General features: G+C 50.7%; 1 protein-coding gene across 6 annotated transcripts in view; it reads right to left on the reverse strand.

The window, feature by feature from the left end:
• SASH1 (SAM and SH3 domain containing 1) overlaps nt 1–14,733 on the reverse strand; it is a 200,033-nt gene that overhangs the window by 37,838 nt on the left and 147,462 nt on the right. For 4 of the 6 annotated variants that reach the window (XM_074990416.1, XM_074990415.1, XM_074990419.1 and 1 more), the window contains 2 exons: nt 4,978–5,816; nt 1,721–1,792 (listed from right to left, as the gene is read on the reverse strand). In XM_074990416.1, the coding sequence (XP_074846517.1) occupies nt 1,721–1,792; nt 4,978–5,816 (911 nt within the window). The remainder of the gene's footprint in view (nt 1–1,720; nt 1,793–4,977; nt 5,817–14,733) is intronic. The other 2 variants (XM_074990417.1, XM_074990420.1) reach the window with 1 other exon arrangement.

A 14,733-nucleotide genomic window follows, 5' to 3' on the forward strand; every position in this document is an offset into this window, starting at 1 on the left:
CAGCATAAGCTAGTCACACTGCCTAGAGCTACTCACCTGAGATTGTATTCTGCTGGCAGGGGGTAACAGTATTCTAATGTATGTGGAAAAAGACTGGGAACAATATTCTGCATACATTGTTTGTTTGTTTCTTAATACGTAATCTTGTTTTTCTTTAGTGTTATGCATTGCCAGGTATGCCTCTCTATTATCCGGAATATTTGAATATCTGGCAAACTCCCAGTCCCATGGATGCTGGATATCAGAAGAGTTTATTGCATCTAGATTTCATAGTTTCCTAAAACAAAAGGTAATCTGAACAAAACCTGGCAAATCAGTTGAAGATACTAGCTGAAAGATATACATTATGTGCTTATAAACCAAAATAAGGAGGAAATTCATTGTGTACTGATTTGTCCAGTTCCGAGAAAACTAAGCCTTCCTAGATATTTTATCATATAGTTCCTTCTGGTTGCAGATTTTGCAACAGGAACTTTTGGATCAAAGTAATGCACCTGACAGTTTATTTTTTATGCTGCAAATAGCATCAAGGGGCCAGGAGCAGAGGGAAGGGACTATCAACTTTGTTAACAGGACTTCTAGAATGACTTCCATCCAGATACTACAAAGTCTCTCTCGCACACCAGTGAATTAAGGCTGAAACACCACAGTGAGAGGTAAGCATTTTGGTAGATGTTTTACAGATGGTCGTGGATTAAAGAATTTCGAGGCCATGAAATTGGTCCCCCACCTTCCTTAAAACACCCTCACCTCGGACATACCCCACCTCACAAAGCCCAGAGTGCCCCTCTCTTCTACCCTACACTCAGACCCCTGTATGCCCCTGCTAATCCACCGAGTCCTCAAATGTCTCCCTACTCTCTATATATCCCCAGCAATGCCCTGCCAGCTCCAGTGCTCATGACAGCCTCTACACACCCCCACTCACTGCAACCCCAGCCCCTCAGCTTCATCCACAAAGGTCCCCACATCCCCACCCCCAACCTCACCAGCCCCAACATTCCTAATTGTCCCACCCCTTACCAACAACTCTCCCTCAGCCTCTCTCCCCACTGCCACCCAAGAACCTCCTGGTCATTCACAGGTGCCTCTCCAGCTAAGTGCTTGGCACCCAACCCAGGGTGGCTCCTCCCAATTCCAGTCACTCTGCAACACTCAGGTTTGGCCTGGCTGCCCATCACAGAGGTTGGCTGGGCTAAGCTGGAGGGAGTGGCATTGCAAACTGGCTTGCTGAGTTGCAGCTCCACTCTGTTCTATTACCCCACCCCCAGTGGTTAAAGCTCCTCCCTCCAAATCAGGGGCCCCAAGTGCTCTGAAGGTGGTCGTTATCATCATCATCATCTTCCTCTATCCTGGTCACAAGCTAGATACTGTCCCAGAACCAGGCTGCTGAACCTCAGATATCACACACACAAAACTTGCCTGAGCTGATGCGGTTAGACAATAACTCAGCTAGGAATAGTACTGAGATCTAATCCTGTGCTGTAACCACCTGGTCATACTTCTTCTCACGTACAGTATATAAATAAACACACACTCAGCACGAGAAAGCATTGCAGTTGGTGGTTAAAAAAATTGTGCTCTCTAGACGGCTTACTTGGATCTCAAAACTGCTATTATAGAGCTAGGCTACATTTAACTCTACCAAGGAGATTTCAGAGTAACACAGAAGAGAAGCCTCCTGCTATTTCAGACTCAGCCCTTCCTGCCTTGTACTCACCATTTGTTCAGAGTTGTTTCCGATGTGCAGGGAACGATTTGTCAAGTCAAATCCTCCAAAGCTACAGGTTCTCTGTGGAAAGGAGAGGATTAGTATGGGAACAATCACCTCACAAACAACTCACTCAAGCTTCTTCTCTCATTTGGGGAGTGTCACTGATAACACACACATGTACGTAAAAGATGAATATGGGAAAAAGGATGAGAAACTGAACAATTGTGCATCATCCCCATGAATCATGAAAAGAAACTTCAGTCAATAGCCTTTTCCCAGATCCTTTGAGTGGTCTAGTCCAATACGTTTAGCATGAAAAAAAAATCTACTCATATTATGCAGCAGGTCTTCCAGTCCTCTGGCAACCTCATTCCAGCCTCCTTTCACATACCCATCCAAACTAGTATCTGTGTAGTGAGCGCATCTCCTGAAAGGAGCTGAACACCCTCAACTTTCACCAAAATCAATGCATGAGCTAAGAACCTTGTAGAATCAGGCCCTGGGGAAAGAGGGGAACATAGCTTCTGTCCCAAAAGGGATATACCAAGAGAGGTTTTATTCCGCAAAATAACGGGTCCAGCTGAGGCATCTCTCACCACCTCCTTGACGGTACCAAGTAGCTTTGTCACCCGCAGGAGGGAAAGTAGGTTACATTTACAAAGGGATGATTAACCCAGTGGCATGACTCACTCACTGCTCCTCAGTCCTAGCCAAAAGCTGGTATGATGTTGATGATAATTTCCCTGCCTAGAAGTATCAGCACTATGTCACTGGTTCCCTCCCAAAAGGACAAAGCCACAGAGTGACCAAACGCACTAAGCAAAACCACATGTCCATAGCAAAAAAACAAAGATCTGGATGACCGCTCTGTACTAAAGCTCTTGTGTAAGCTGGAAGAAGACTAGCTCCTTTGAATTCAGGATACAACTACTGTCTTTTGACACAAACTGTTTGCTGCCTCCCAAATTGGGACACCCTACTGTAGTGACCTTGCCTTGTTCCTGTGAATTTGTGTTGGGGTTTTGTTTTTTGTTCCTTCCACCAATAGGAATGACATGAGACAACCCCAGAAAACAAGGTTGCAACAATCAGTATTTATTTGTACAGCATCAGTGGTGAGATGTGGTAGATGATTTACAGACAGGTAGTTCTCTCTTTTAAATGACCTCTCTCTCTATAGTTAGCTGCAAAGGGATGGGAAATACCCAAAGAACTTTGCTATGCTTTTTTAAGGCCTGATCCAACACAGAATGAAGTCATTTGAGAGATTTCTGGTAATATCACCCACATTGGATCAAGTATCAGAGAGGCAGCCGTATTAGTCTGTATCCGCAAAAACGAGAAGTCCTGTGGCACTTCTAACAGATTTATTGAAGCATAAGCTGACACTGTGCTCCGAGAAATCTGTTAGTCTATGAGGCGCCACAGGATTTCTCGTCATATTAGATCGGGTTCTTAGTTCTTCAGATTTGCCTCACATCCAGGAATGGTCAAAAGGCCTAAAGATAAGTAACACCTACTTACTAGCTGAGAGCTACTCAAGGAAAAGCCCAAAGACTGTGATTTGCAGAAACAAGACCCACAAATTACAGCACCCAGTCAGATTAATCAGTCCCATTTGAACAAACCTTTGTTGTACCTGATTGGTTTCTAATCAGGAGATGTGGGACTAAGCAGAACAATAAATATGGAGCTGCAGAAAGCTACATGACCTCAGACCTGTGAAAGGTGCCTCTGGGTAACACTGCAGGTGTCTCTAGAAAGCTAGCAGGGCTACAGACTCAGGCACAAGCCCAGAGAATCAGCCTTTGTTCCTCTGCTCCCAGAGCACTCGGGGCAAAAACATGTGATCTCCAGTTTCAGTGAACTAGCTTCAGTGAACACTTCTGTACTCCCAGCACCACACAGCCTTCTGGGGAACTGGAGGAGGGAGAGGGAACTTCCAAACAAGGAGAGCAACAGTAAGACTGGACACATACACACAGAGAGGAAAAAAAAAACAGAGGAAAAAGGAAAGACAGCAGAGAGAATATGGACAGGAAAAGAGATGCCAAAATTGCACTGAGAGGTGGGAGGCAATTTAGGAAAGGGTGTGTGCACACTGGACTAAGGGCAACCCTATGTCTCCGGGGGTATGCCAGCAGAAAAGGATGAAGAACAATTAACAGTCACATTGGTCAAGGCTAGCTCCCAGCTTAGCCGTGAGAACTGTTTTCAAGCATTGGTTATAAAAAGTGATACACTCGCCACACGAGCAAACAATTAAAATCTGTGTTTCAGACATAGCACCTTTTACTACATCATCGGGACCTTCTGTGCCAAGAGCATTCTCACTAATCCCACCTTGTCCAGATAACCTAATACTGAAGTGGAACAGAACTTAAAGGATTGTTCTCAACCACTGCCTCTGAAGCAAGGCAAAGTAGCTCTTGCAGCAGTCTCTGCAAAGAAAGTATCCTTTGGTTAAAAATAGCCATTGTATAAAGGATTCTGACTGTCCCCTTCTGAAAACAGATATGTCCCCTTGTAAATCTTTAACCTTTACTTTGCCCTTTCACATTGCTCTGATTGTTTCTGGTAATATTGTACCAAAGAAAAAGTCTGTGGATGAATAGAGGGATATTCAATGGAATGGTCATGCAGTCAAAAAAGCCCCAACATATTAGGATGTTGGGAGGAAAGAAAAACTGATGTGAGTCAAAAATTTCAAGCATGCCCAAGTCACTGAAACAAATTACAAAAACAAACAAGACAAGACTGACCACTTCCACTGAATACAAAGGCATTACATTTCCCTGAGGTTGCAGCGTTACCATTTTAGAAAGGAGTGAAGGTGCTTGATGGTCAGGAGAAGCTTATCCGTTTTCTGTTTTAAAAATAAATTTATATAAAGCTAATGAAGTAACCAATGCTCTTCTTTTCTTCTCCAATTTTATCGATGTGAACAAGCTAATGTGTTCCATTATGAGACCTCCATAATGAGAGTATTCACATATTAAATGATTAAACAGCTTCCCCTTGGAAATGGCATCTGTATTTACAAGAAGACAGCATCAAAAAAGCATTTCTACAGTACACGTGGTACACCCTGAGAAGAGGTGAGGAACCAGTAGATACTGGCACACTGTATATACCCCGCAAGTATTTAATCTGCAGTAAAACACTAAACTAAACTTTATGGGTTGAGCTAAAAAGCAGGAACAATGCTGGCTGCAACCTCACAGGAAGTGGAAGGCCACCTTCATGACAGCTCTTTGACTCACAGACTTTTGGTGAATTCTCAAAAGAACCCTTTTAGTACACCGGTCCACTGTGGTGGCCCACTTCCGCTTGGCCTCCTCATCTTCATCCAGTAAGCATCTCCTCAGGTCCTGCTTGTCAGCTTTGCTGAGGGTCCTGTCAGTGACGGGACGCACCAGCTGCGACAGGTTGAGGTGACTATAAAGGCTTCTCTCCACCACGTAAGTGATATTGAACTCACTGACCGAGGTACGCCCTCGAAGCTTTCTGTTTGGGAAGCCACAACCTCCTCCCCCTTTGGCTTTGTGCCGGAGCAGCTGTAGGTCACAAGTTGCAGGAGACATGCCTTTCCTGGCAGGACGCTGGCAGAGAAAAGCTCTGGAACAGGAATAGTTAGCATCCATTTTCTTCAATCGGATCTGCTTCCTGACACTCTGAATCTCCTCTAGGGACACCAGGAGATGGTGCTTGTGCCTGTTGCTGTCATAAAAGCAAATACTTTCAGTACTTACCCCATGACTCAGGGAGCTGAGGCCCTTCTTCATCTCCCCATCAGTCAAAGAGCGGCAAACCTTCTGAGTCTTCTCCTCTTCTGGGTAAGAGAAAAATGTCCCTAGCTTCTTGGGGGGCTTAACGAGGCCACGGCTATCTGTTTTGTTGAAGGTCTTAACCAGCTTCCTATTAGCTCCCCAAGTATCTAGGCTGCTGGATGAAGGGGAAGTGGTGAGCGAGTCCGAGTCATCCTCAGGCTGCTGCTTCTCAGAAGAGCCATCAAAGTAGAATTGCTTCTTGTGAACTCCAGAGTAAAGTGCTGATTTGTCATCCAGTACAGGAGAGTTGTCAAGCGAGTGCTCATCCACACCTAATGGTGACAAAAGCGGCACAACATACACATCATATTTCACTCTTATCATCTAGTTTACGCATACACGAATGTATCATTCCCTGGAGCTTATTATGTGCTGACTGACCATTTCTTTAAATGAAGACAACACCAAAACGTAGATACTTTAAAAATGGAGAAAATATTCCTCAGTACTGTGATGCACAATGACCAATAGCATTTTTGTTGGTGGACTGATTTGTAGCAAATTTTCCCATTTCCATAAGAAAAGCAAGAATTCTGGGATAACCTTACAAAGAAGTAGCCTTAAGGAATATTTTAAAAGGACATTATCAAGACCCTTTCAGCAATTTAAACATCATTCTCCCATTCCCAGTGATGTCAGTAATGAACCTTTTTAAAGTTGAGATCAGGAGGTTTTCTCCCAGGAAATGTTTTTCCCCAATGACAGCACACACTGTTTCATTATATCAATTAGAAATAAGCAAAATACTACTACGACTTCTGCACTTATATAGGGCTTTTTCTTTTGCAAACCTCATGGTACTGTAACGAATGAGTAGAAACTATTTTCTTTAGTTTATAGGTGAGGAACAGAGAAGTTAAGTGGCTTGCTCAAGCAGGTCAGTGGCAGAGATGACACCAGACCCTAGGTGTTCTAATACATCCTTTATACACCAGACTATACTCTTCTTGTTGGTTTCTTATTCTCACTCAGATGTTGCTGAGAAGTTGGCAATGGGCCAAATTCTGCAGTACTTGACTGAGCAACATTCTTGGTCAATTCTAAAACAGAAGTAGGTGCAGTTGAGGATTTTGATGCATTGATATTTACATATTTCTCTTAAGACAACAGGGGCAGATTTCCAACACTCAATACTGCCACATGCCAATGGTATTTCCCTCTGAAAGACATGGAGCCAAGCCCACGGATCATATTGAAAGGCTAGAGAGCTTCCTGGGGGTGGCACTGAGTCCTATTTACATTTCCTTAATATGCCTGTGAGCGAAGGAAAGTAGGTCAAATTGTGGATATATCAACCTCGGCATCCCTTCAATCATTAAAAACATGCTTTCAACAGCACTACGTATTATAGGGTATGAAAAATGATTTTTCAGGCTGAATTTTTTTTTAAAAAACATTGGCTAGGATGAAGATACAGGAATGGGAGTTAGTCTGCTTTTGGGATTAGTAGAAGATAATACACTGAAAACATATTAATGTGTAAGGGGTTAGAAAATATTTTTTTCAGATTTTTCTAGTGAGCATCTTTCAAGCCAGATGGTGGCTACGTCTACACGTGCCCCAAACTTCGAAATGGCCATGCAAATGGCCATTTCGAAGTTTACTAATGAAGCGCTGAAATGCATATTCAGCGCTTCATTAGCATGCAGGCGGCAGCGGCGCTTGGAAATTGACGCGCCTTGCCCCCGCGCGGCGCGTCCAGACGGGGCTCCTTTTCGAAAGGACGCCACCTACTTCGAAGTCCCCTTATTCCCATGAGCTCATGGGAATAAGGGGACTTCGAAGTAGGCGGGGCCCTTTCGAAAAGGAGCCCCGTCTGGACGCGCCGCGCGGGGGCAAGGCGCGTCAATTTCCAAGCGCCGCTGCCGCCTGCATGCTAATGAAGCGCTGAATATGCATTTCAGCGCTTCATTAGTGAACTTCGAAATGGACATTTGAATGGCCATTTCGAAGTTTGGGGCACGTGTAGACATGGCTGTTGGATGCTGAGTTAGGGAAAAATGGCAAAAAACAGCACACACACACACACGACAGATCTGCCCAATATATTTGTATTTCTTCCTAAGTACTTACAGAACTATCTTAGACAGCCTGAATTAATTTTTAGAGAATCATGAAACTCTCTTTTAAACACTAAACTATAGTTTATAGGGCTATATCCGTCCCTGCTGGAACACAGATGGCTTCCAGTATTACAGCAGGGATGAATTTGGACCACTGAATTAAGTTTTGGTATTGGTAAACTATCCTAATAATAGTGAATAATTTTTTACATGCATACAACATTGTAGATCTAGCCTTGGCCTATACAAAGCTGTAAATTCAGAGTTGAAGCTTCCTGTTTAACCTTCTGTTCACCCTGCTGGCGAAAGATATTTGCTGCACACATCAGTTGAAACCTCGACCTCTCATCAGTGAAGGTACAGCCAGTTAAACGAAAGAATGGTTATGTGCCAGATTTGTCACCCTTTAACTCAGAATTTTCTGGATTTGATTAAGCCTTAACATCACTTTCACTGAACTGCTCAGTGGTTCAATTGCTTTATTTCTTTCCCCAGTGTAACAGAATAATAGTTCTCAGGAGAGTGAATAAGTGTTGACAAATTACACTAGCCTATTGAGTAAACAGGTATTTAAACAATTTGCAAAATATGCAGCATGTGCCACAGGCCACAACAGATATTGTGCAGAATCAGTCTGCATTGGGGCTGGGCAAAACACAGCCTGCAGGCCAAATCTGGCCCGCCAAGCCACTGGGTCTGGCCTCTCCCACCATAGGTCACAGCCCAAACCCCTGCACTCCCTGCTGCTCCCATCCTTGGCTCCAGGTCACAAGCCTCTCCTGCCCTAGATCACATGCCAAACCCCTGCAAAACAGTGCCCTGCCCCAGGTCACAATGGTCTCTTTCAACCAAACTCCCTCCCAGACCCCACACCTCCTCTTGCACCCCAGTCCCTTACCCCAATCTCCCTTTGCACCTACCCTCCATCCCAGACCCCGCACCTCCTCCATTAATATCATGGAAAAGTGCAGCCCTTGACCACTTCCCAAATTTTTAGAGTGGCCCCTGCATAAAATATTATTGCCCATCCCTGGTCTATATCATAGACCTGCTGAGCTGCATATGCCATATTCAGAAGTTTGAGGGCTGGGGCACACCTGCCACAGCTTGGGGTTTCAGCCCCACTCCTGCTGAAGCCTCAGGACCCTCTATCCCAGCTGAGCTGAAGCTCCTACCCCAGCAGCCCTGCTGGACAGCACAGGTCCCTTCACATTTCAGTCTGGTAGGTGGAGTTGTGTGTGGGGAGGTGGAGTGTCCATGAGATGCATGTTAATTGTACAAGAGTTGCCCGTGGCTCGCAATCCATGGTCTGGCCATGTCTGGCACAGAGCCTTCACGACACCAACAAATACGAGTTTTTAAAATGCAACGGTGAAAAAAAAATAGCAGAGAATTTGCAAGCACCATTGAATCAGCCACTGGAAAAAAATTATGGTAAAATACCAACAGATTCAGTCATCAAATTCCATTGTCCAGTCTAAATCTTCATTTAGCCAGCAAAGGAATCTGTGGAAAGCATGGGAAGCTCTCTCTGGAAATGAACACGGAACAGTTCAGTGAACGCCTCTTTTCTTTAGAAACAATACAAAGAGTTGGAGAGTCCTGGCAAAATTTCCAGTGGGAGTTCCCTGACTTGGGAGTGGGGAATTTCTACGGAAATTCTATTAAATGTGGTAAACCCGGTGGTAGACCCTTACCTGGAAGCTTCCAAAGCCTTCTAGAAGGACAGTATACTGCGTTCTATTTGAAGGCTAGGGAGTGGGCGGGTGCAGCCCGCCCACGACTAAAAGGCCCCTCTTAAAGGGAGAGGGAACCCATTAAAAAAAAAAAACCATGGCCCCAACAAAGTACGGGGGACAACTAAAGAGAAAACAGGGACGGGAGTGGAGGTCAAAGGTTTAAAACGAGGGAACCAGAAGGGGACACCAAGCAGAGAACCCCGGATAGCACCCACTGCCCCTCAAAGGTGTCGAGAGAGCCAGTGGACGCCGCCCAAAGGAACTCTGCCCGGATTCGGATTCGTGAGTGAAGAGCGGAACAGAAATAGGCCCCACAGTCACAGGCTTCCCCCCCTGCCAGCCTCCTCTCCCAAGTGTTATAAATGGCTACCTTGGCCATAGCCAGGAGGAGGCTGACGAGGCCCCACAACTTAGTGGGGCCACAGATGGGGTGTGCTAGAATGAGAACGTGCGGGGAGAAGTGCAGCCAGAACCTCAGCAGGAGGTTCTGGAAGAGCCGGAAGAGGGGCTGCAACCTCACACACTCGATGTAAATGTGGCCATGGTCTCCCTCGTGCCACAAAAGAAACAGGTATCCGGAAGGGGGGTGAACTGCGCCAGGTACACACCCATGCTCACCACCCCATGCAGGATTCTCCAGCTGATGTGCCCGGCAGGCCGCGGGACCAGAGAAGAATAAAGGCTGGCCCACCGGGGCTCCCCACCCTCTGAAGATGGTAGAAGGTCCCGCCACTTGTGGTCTGGGCGGGACATGAGGATGGGACAGTGGAGCGTGTGAAGCACAAGCGTGTACAGATGATGTCTGGGCGCGGTTCGAAAGGGGACCGGCTGCAAGGCGTGCAGCCGGCTGGGATGATGCAGGTGAGGAGGGCGGGAAGGCTCACGGAGCCGGGGGCCCACGGAAAGATCCAGAGGGCCAGGAGTGAGAGGGTGGCGGGGTGCACCCTCTCGCAAGACCCAGCGCAGGTAGACGTGAGCAGCGGGTGGCAACGCGGCCTTCACCTCGAGTACGCGCCAGGGAGAATGTAGGGTGGAGAGCCTCATGCGCCGGGCGAGCGCCGGGGCCTCCATCCAGTCTCCCCGGCCGTAGTCCAGGAGGTCTCCGACCCTGGTGATTCCACCAAGGACCAGCCTCCGGCACACCGCGGGGCACTCCGCCGCCTGCACACAGAGGTATGGGTTGTGTAGCAAGGGCTCCGCAAGGAGGTCTTCCCCGCCAGGTGCAGAGGAGATCCTTGTGGAAGGCCGGCAGCTCCGAGAGGTCTTGCGGATGGCCTCTCAAAGGCAAATAAAAGAGCTGCCGGTCGTATCGGAGCCCTTGGAAGCGACGGAGGAAAGCGTGCGCCAGCGTACTCCATGCTGGACTATCTGCACTATTGCTGTTAAGGAGTCCCTGCAGGGCCTGGAGGCGGAAGACATGGACCTGAGCACGTAGGCAGGGCAGGCCCTGCCCTGCCCTCCCTCCTCTGGGAGGTGGAGATGAAGCACCCCTGCAGGGACCCAGTGCAGTCCTGACCAAAAGAACTCCAGAACTACCTTCTGGAGGGCAGCCAGGAAACCTGGGGGTGGGACAAGGGTGTTGAGATGGTGCCAGAGCATGGACAGGACTAGTTGGTTAAGCACCAGTGCCGTCCCCCGGAGGGAGAGGCACTGGAGCAGCCCTGCCCACCTCCGCAACCACTCAGCCACCCTGCCCTCTAAACCCTGCCAGTTTTCCGGCGGAGAGGGATGCGTGGCAGATAGAAAGACGCCTAGATAGGATAGCGGACCCGCGCTCCACCGAATGGCCTGAAGTGCAGGTGGGAGGTGGCCCACCTGCCACCCAGCCCCAACCATCAGGCCAGAGCTCTTGACCCAGTTGACCCGGGCAGAGGAGGCTGCCGAGTAAACGGCTTGGCAGACCTCCAACCGCACCAGGTCTCCCGGGTCCTGGACCACAAGAAGCACGTCATTGGCGCATGCTGACAGAACCAGCCACAGCTCTGGCTCATGGAGCACCAACCCCGTCAACCTTCATCGAAGGCGATGGAAGAAGGGCTCGATGGCCAGAGCGTAGAGCTGGCCCGACAGCGGGCAGCCTTGATGCACCCCTTGCCCAAAGCTGACCGGAGCAGTCAGGATCCAGTTGAGCTTGACCAAACACTCAGAGGCAGTGTACAGCATCCAGAGAACCCGACGAAACGGGGTCCGAAGCCAAAAGCCCGCAGAGTGCCCAGGAGATACCCATGGTCCACCCTGTCGAACGCCTTCTCCTGATCCAGGGACAGGAGGCCGAACGACAGACCATCCCTACACCCGAGCTCCAAGAGATCCCAGACCAGATAGAGATTGTCAAAGATGGTGTGGCCTGGGACAGTGTAGGTCTGGTCGGGGTGGACCACGTCCTGCAGCACAGACCCCAAACGATGGGAGATGGCTTTAGCGATAATCTTGTAGTCTGTGCTGAGGAGCAAGATGGGACACCAGTTCCAAAGGTCGCGGGGGTCCCCCTTTTTGGGCAGCAGGGTGAGGACAGCCCGCCTGCACAACAGGGGGAGGACCCCGCTTTGCAAGGACTCGGCCCAGACACTGAGCAGGTCTGGACCGAGGACATCTCAAAACATGCAGTTGAACTCCACGGTCAGCCAGTCCATGCCCGGGGACTTGTTGGTGGGCATGAGATGGAGGGCTTCCAAGAGCTCAGCCAGAGTGAGAGGGAGCTCTAGCTGGTCCCGGTTGCCCGTGCTGACCAAAGGGAGTTGGTCCCAAAGCACTCTGCAGGCGTCGGCGTCGGTCGGATCTGGGGAGAAAAGGGTGGCATAGAAGGTGCGAGCCCTCTCGCGCATCTCCACCGGATCCATAAGAGGGGTGCCATCCTCTGCAAGGAGGCAGATGATATGTTTCTTGGCACCCCTCTTTTTCTTCAGGGCATAGAAGAAGCGGGAGCCGCAGTCCATCTCCCGAAGGAGCTGGATCCGCGACCTCACAAAGGCCGCCTGTGCCCGAAGAGCGTCGAGGGCCCTGAGCTCGTCCCACTTCTCCCGGTACATGCCGCAGAGGGATGGATCTCCGGGGCTGGCGACCAGGCGCCTCTCCAGCTCAAGAGCCTCCGGCTCCAGCTGTCCTATCAATGCATCCAGCCGCCGGCTGGCCCCCCGGCTATAGTCACAGCAGAAGAGCCATGCGCGCATCTTTCCCAGATCCCACCACCACTGTGCTGAGGTAAAGGCACACTGTTGCCTGCGCCAGGCCAGCCAGAACTCCCAGAAGGACGCCACGAAGCCCACATCCTCCAGCAGCTTGTTATTAAAATGCCAACAGGCCGACCCCCGCTTCCCTGGTAAGAGGGAAGCCTTCACGGCCACTAAGTGGTGGTCCGAGAAGGGGGCCAGCCACACGCTGGAGGAGTGGGCCCACGAGAGATGGTGGCGAGAGATGTAGATGCGGTCCAACTGGGAGTGCATGGATTTGTGGCCCACCACCCGGACATAGGTAAAGACGGTGTCCTCATCTGGGTGGTGGCTGCACCAGACGTCCACCAGGGAGCGATGATTGACAAGCTCCCTGAGGACATCCGCAGCGGCCGGGCACTGCTCTGTGCCCGTATGGTCCCGTTCCTCGAGGGTGGAGTTGAAATCCCCGCCGAGGACCAGGCACTCGTAAGGATCTATGGAGCCAAGGAAGGCCGTCGCCTGCTGGAAGAAGGGTGTTCTCTCCGGGCTGGATGTTGGGGCGTAGGACGTCGACGAGGTGGCGGGGCAGCCCCTCCACCCGTACCCGGAGATACAGCAGGCGGCCTGGCATGACCTCGACACTCCCCAGCACCTCGAGCTGCAGGTCTGGGGAGAACAAGGTTGCCACCCCGGCCCGATGGGCCGAGAAGTGACTAAGGTGGACCCCGTCTCCCCACTCCAGCCACCAGCTGGCTTCGGCAGCCGGAGTAGTGTGGGTCTCCTGGAGGAAGGTGACCGAGTACCCCCGCTCTTGGAGGAAGGAGAGAACCCAGCACCTTCGGAGACCCGACCCTCAGCCCCTGGTGTTCAAGGTGGCAAAGATGATCGGCGGCATTTAGAGGGCTGGGGAGGATCCTTGCTGGAGGGAACGCCAGCGGTCCCCATGGGGCCGCGCAGCAAGCCTTGGCCGACGCCATAGGTGATTAGGGCATCACGGAAGCCGCGGGCCCATTGGTAGGCCGTGGCATCCCTCCTCCTGGTCCCCTTGCCCTCCTTCAGAAGGGCCCTCACGGACTCAAGGATGAGATGGAAGTCACCCCAGCACTGGAGGGCGAGAGCTACTTTGTTCTTGGAGCCGCGAACATCCTCCAAGAACTCGCGCATCTCGTCCGCCAGCGCATGGGGTGCCAAGGCCTTGGGGTCCTGAGTGCCTCTCGACCTCGTATCCTTTTGGGCTCCGTGGCCGGCAGGGAAGGTCATGCAGTGGCTGGGGCTTGGTTTTGGGAGGACTAGGGGTGGCGGAGGGAGAGCAGCCCCAGAGGTGCTGGGAGAGGGCGAGACAAAGGGGGCCTCCCGAGGGATTGCGGCCTCGGGAGCAGTTATGAGCAGACAAGGGTCGAGGGGAGGTGCAGGAAGAATGGGGATGGGGGCAAAGGTGATGAATGTATTGGGGGGGGTGAGTGTCGTGGAGAGAAGGGAAGGTGGAGGGAGAGGGGGCGGGGGAGAGAGAGGAGGAGGAGGAGGAGGAGTCTGGAGGGGGTTGGGGCACAGTTTCTGGGATGGGACTTTGACTGGAAGAGGGTGTAGAAGTGGGGGTATGAGTAAGAAGGATGTGGTGATGGGGGGGCTTTTCCAGGAGGCAAGAGGGGAGCGGGGGATAAGGGCAAGGTGCCATTGCATCTAACAGCAGGCACCAGTGAGGTGGAGGGGTCGGTGTTGGGGTTTTCGATACCGGGGGGACAGGGTACGAGGGGAACACAAATCCATCCGGGATATCCGGGGGCAGGACAGCTACAGCTGGGAGGTGATCCTCAGCTGGGGTGGGGCGGTCGCACCCTGTGACGTCCCAGAACAAGGGAGGATAATGGTTGGGGGATCGCTGGCAGGTGGGGAGAGAGAAGGTGAGGGGGGCGGCTGGGTGTGGGTGGCTGGCCCACAGGCCTCTAGCAGCAGACCTTCTACATCCAGAGCAGCCAGCGTAAGGCCTAGGGCCTCGACCTCCTGCGAGAGGAGGGCGAGGCTGAGGCTCATTTCCTCCGGGCACCCCACGACAGTGGTCTGGGCAGCGGTCGGAGGGGTGTCAGAGGAGGGCACGGGCTCAGGGACAGGAGGGGCAATATTCTCCATTGCTGCTGCAGCAGCCTTAGTCACCCCCAGCAGATGGTCAGTAGCCAGGGGTTCAGCAGATGGATCAGGGCTGATGGCTCTTTTTAATGCTTTGTGTGGCACATCCAC

The sequence above is a fragment of the Carettochelys insculpta genome, chromosome 3 (assembly GCF_033958435.1).
Source record: "Carettochelys insculpta isolate YL-2023 chromosome 3, ASM3395843v1, whole genome shotgun sequence".
Lineage (NCBI taxonomy): Eukaryota > Metazoa > Chordata > Testudines > Carettochelyidae > Carettochelys > Carettochelys insculpta.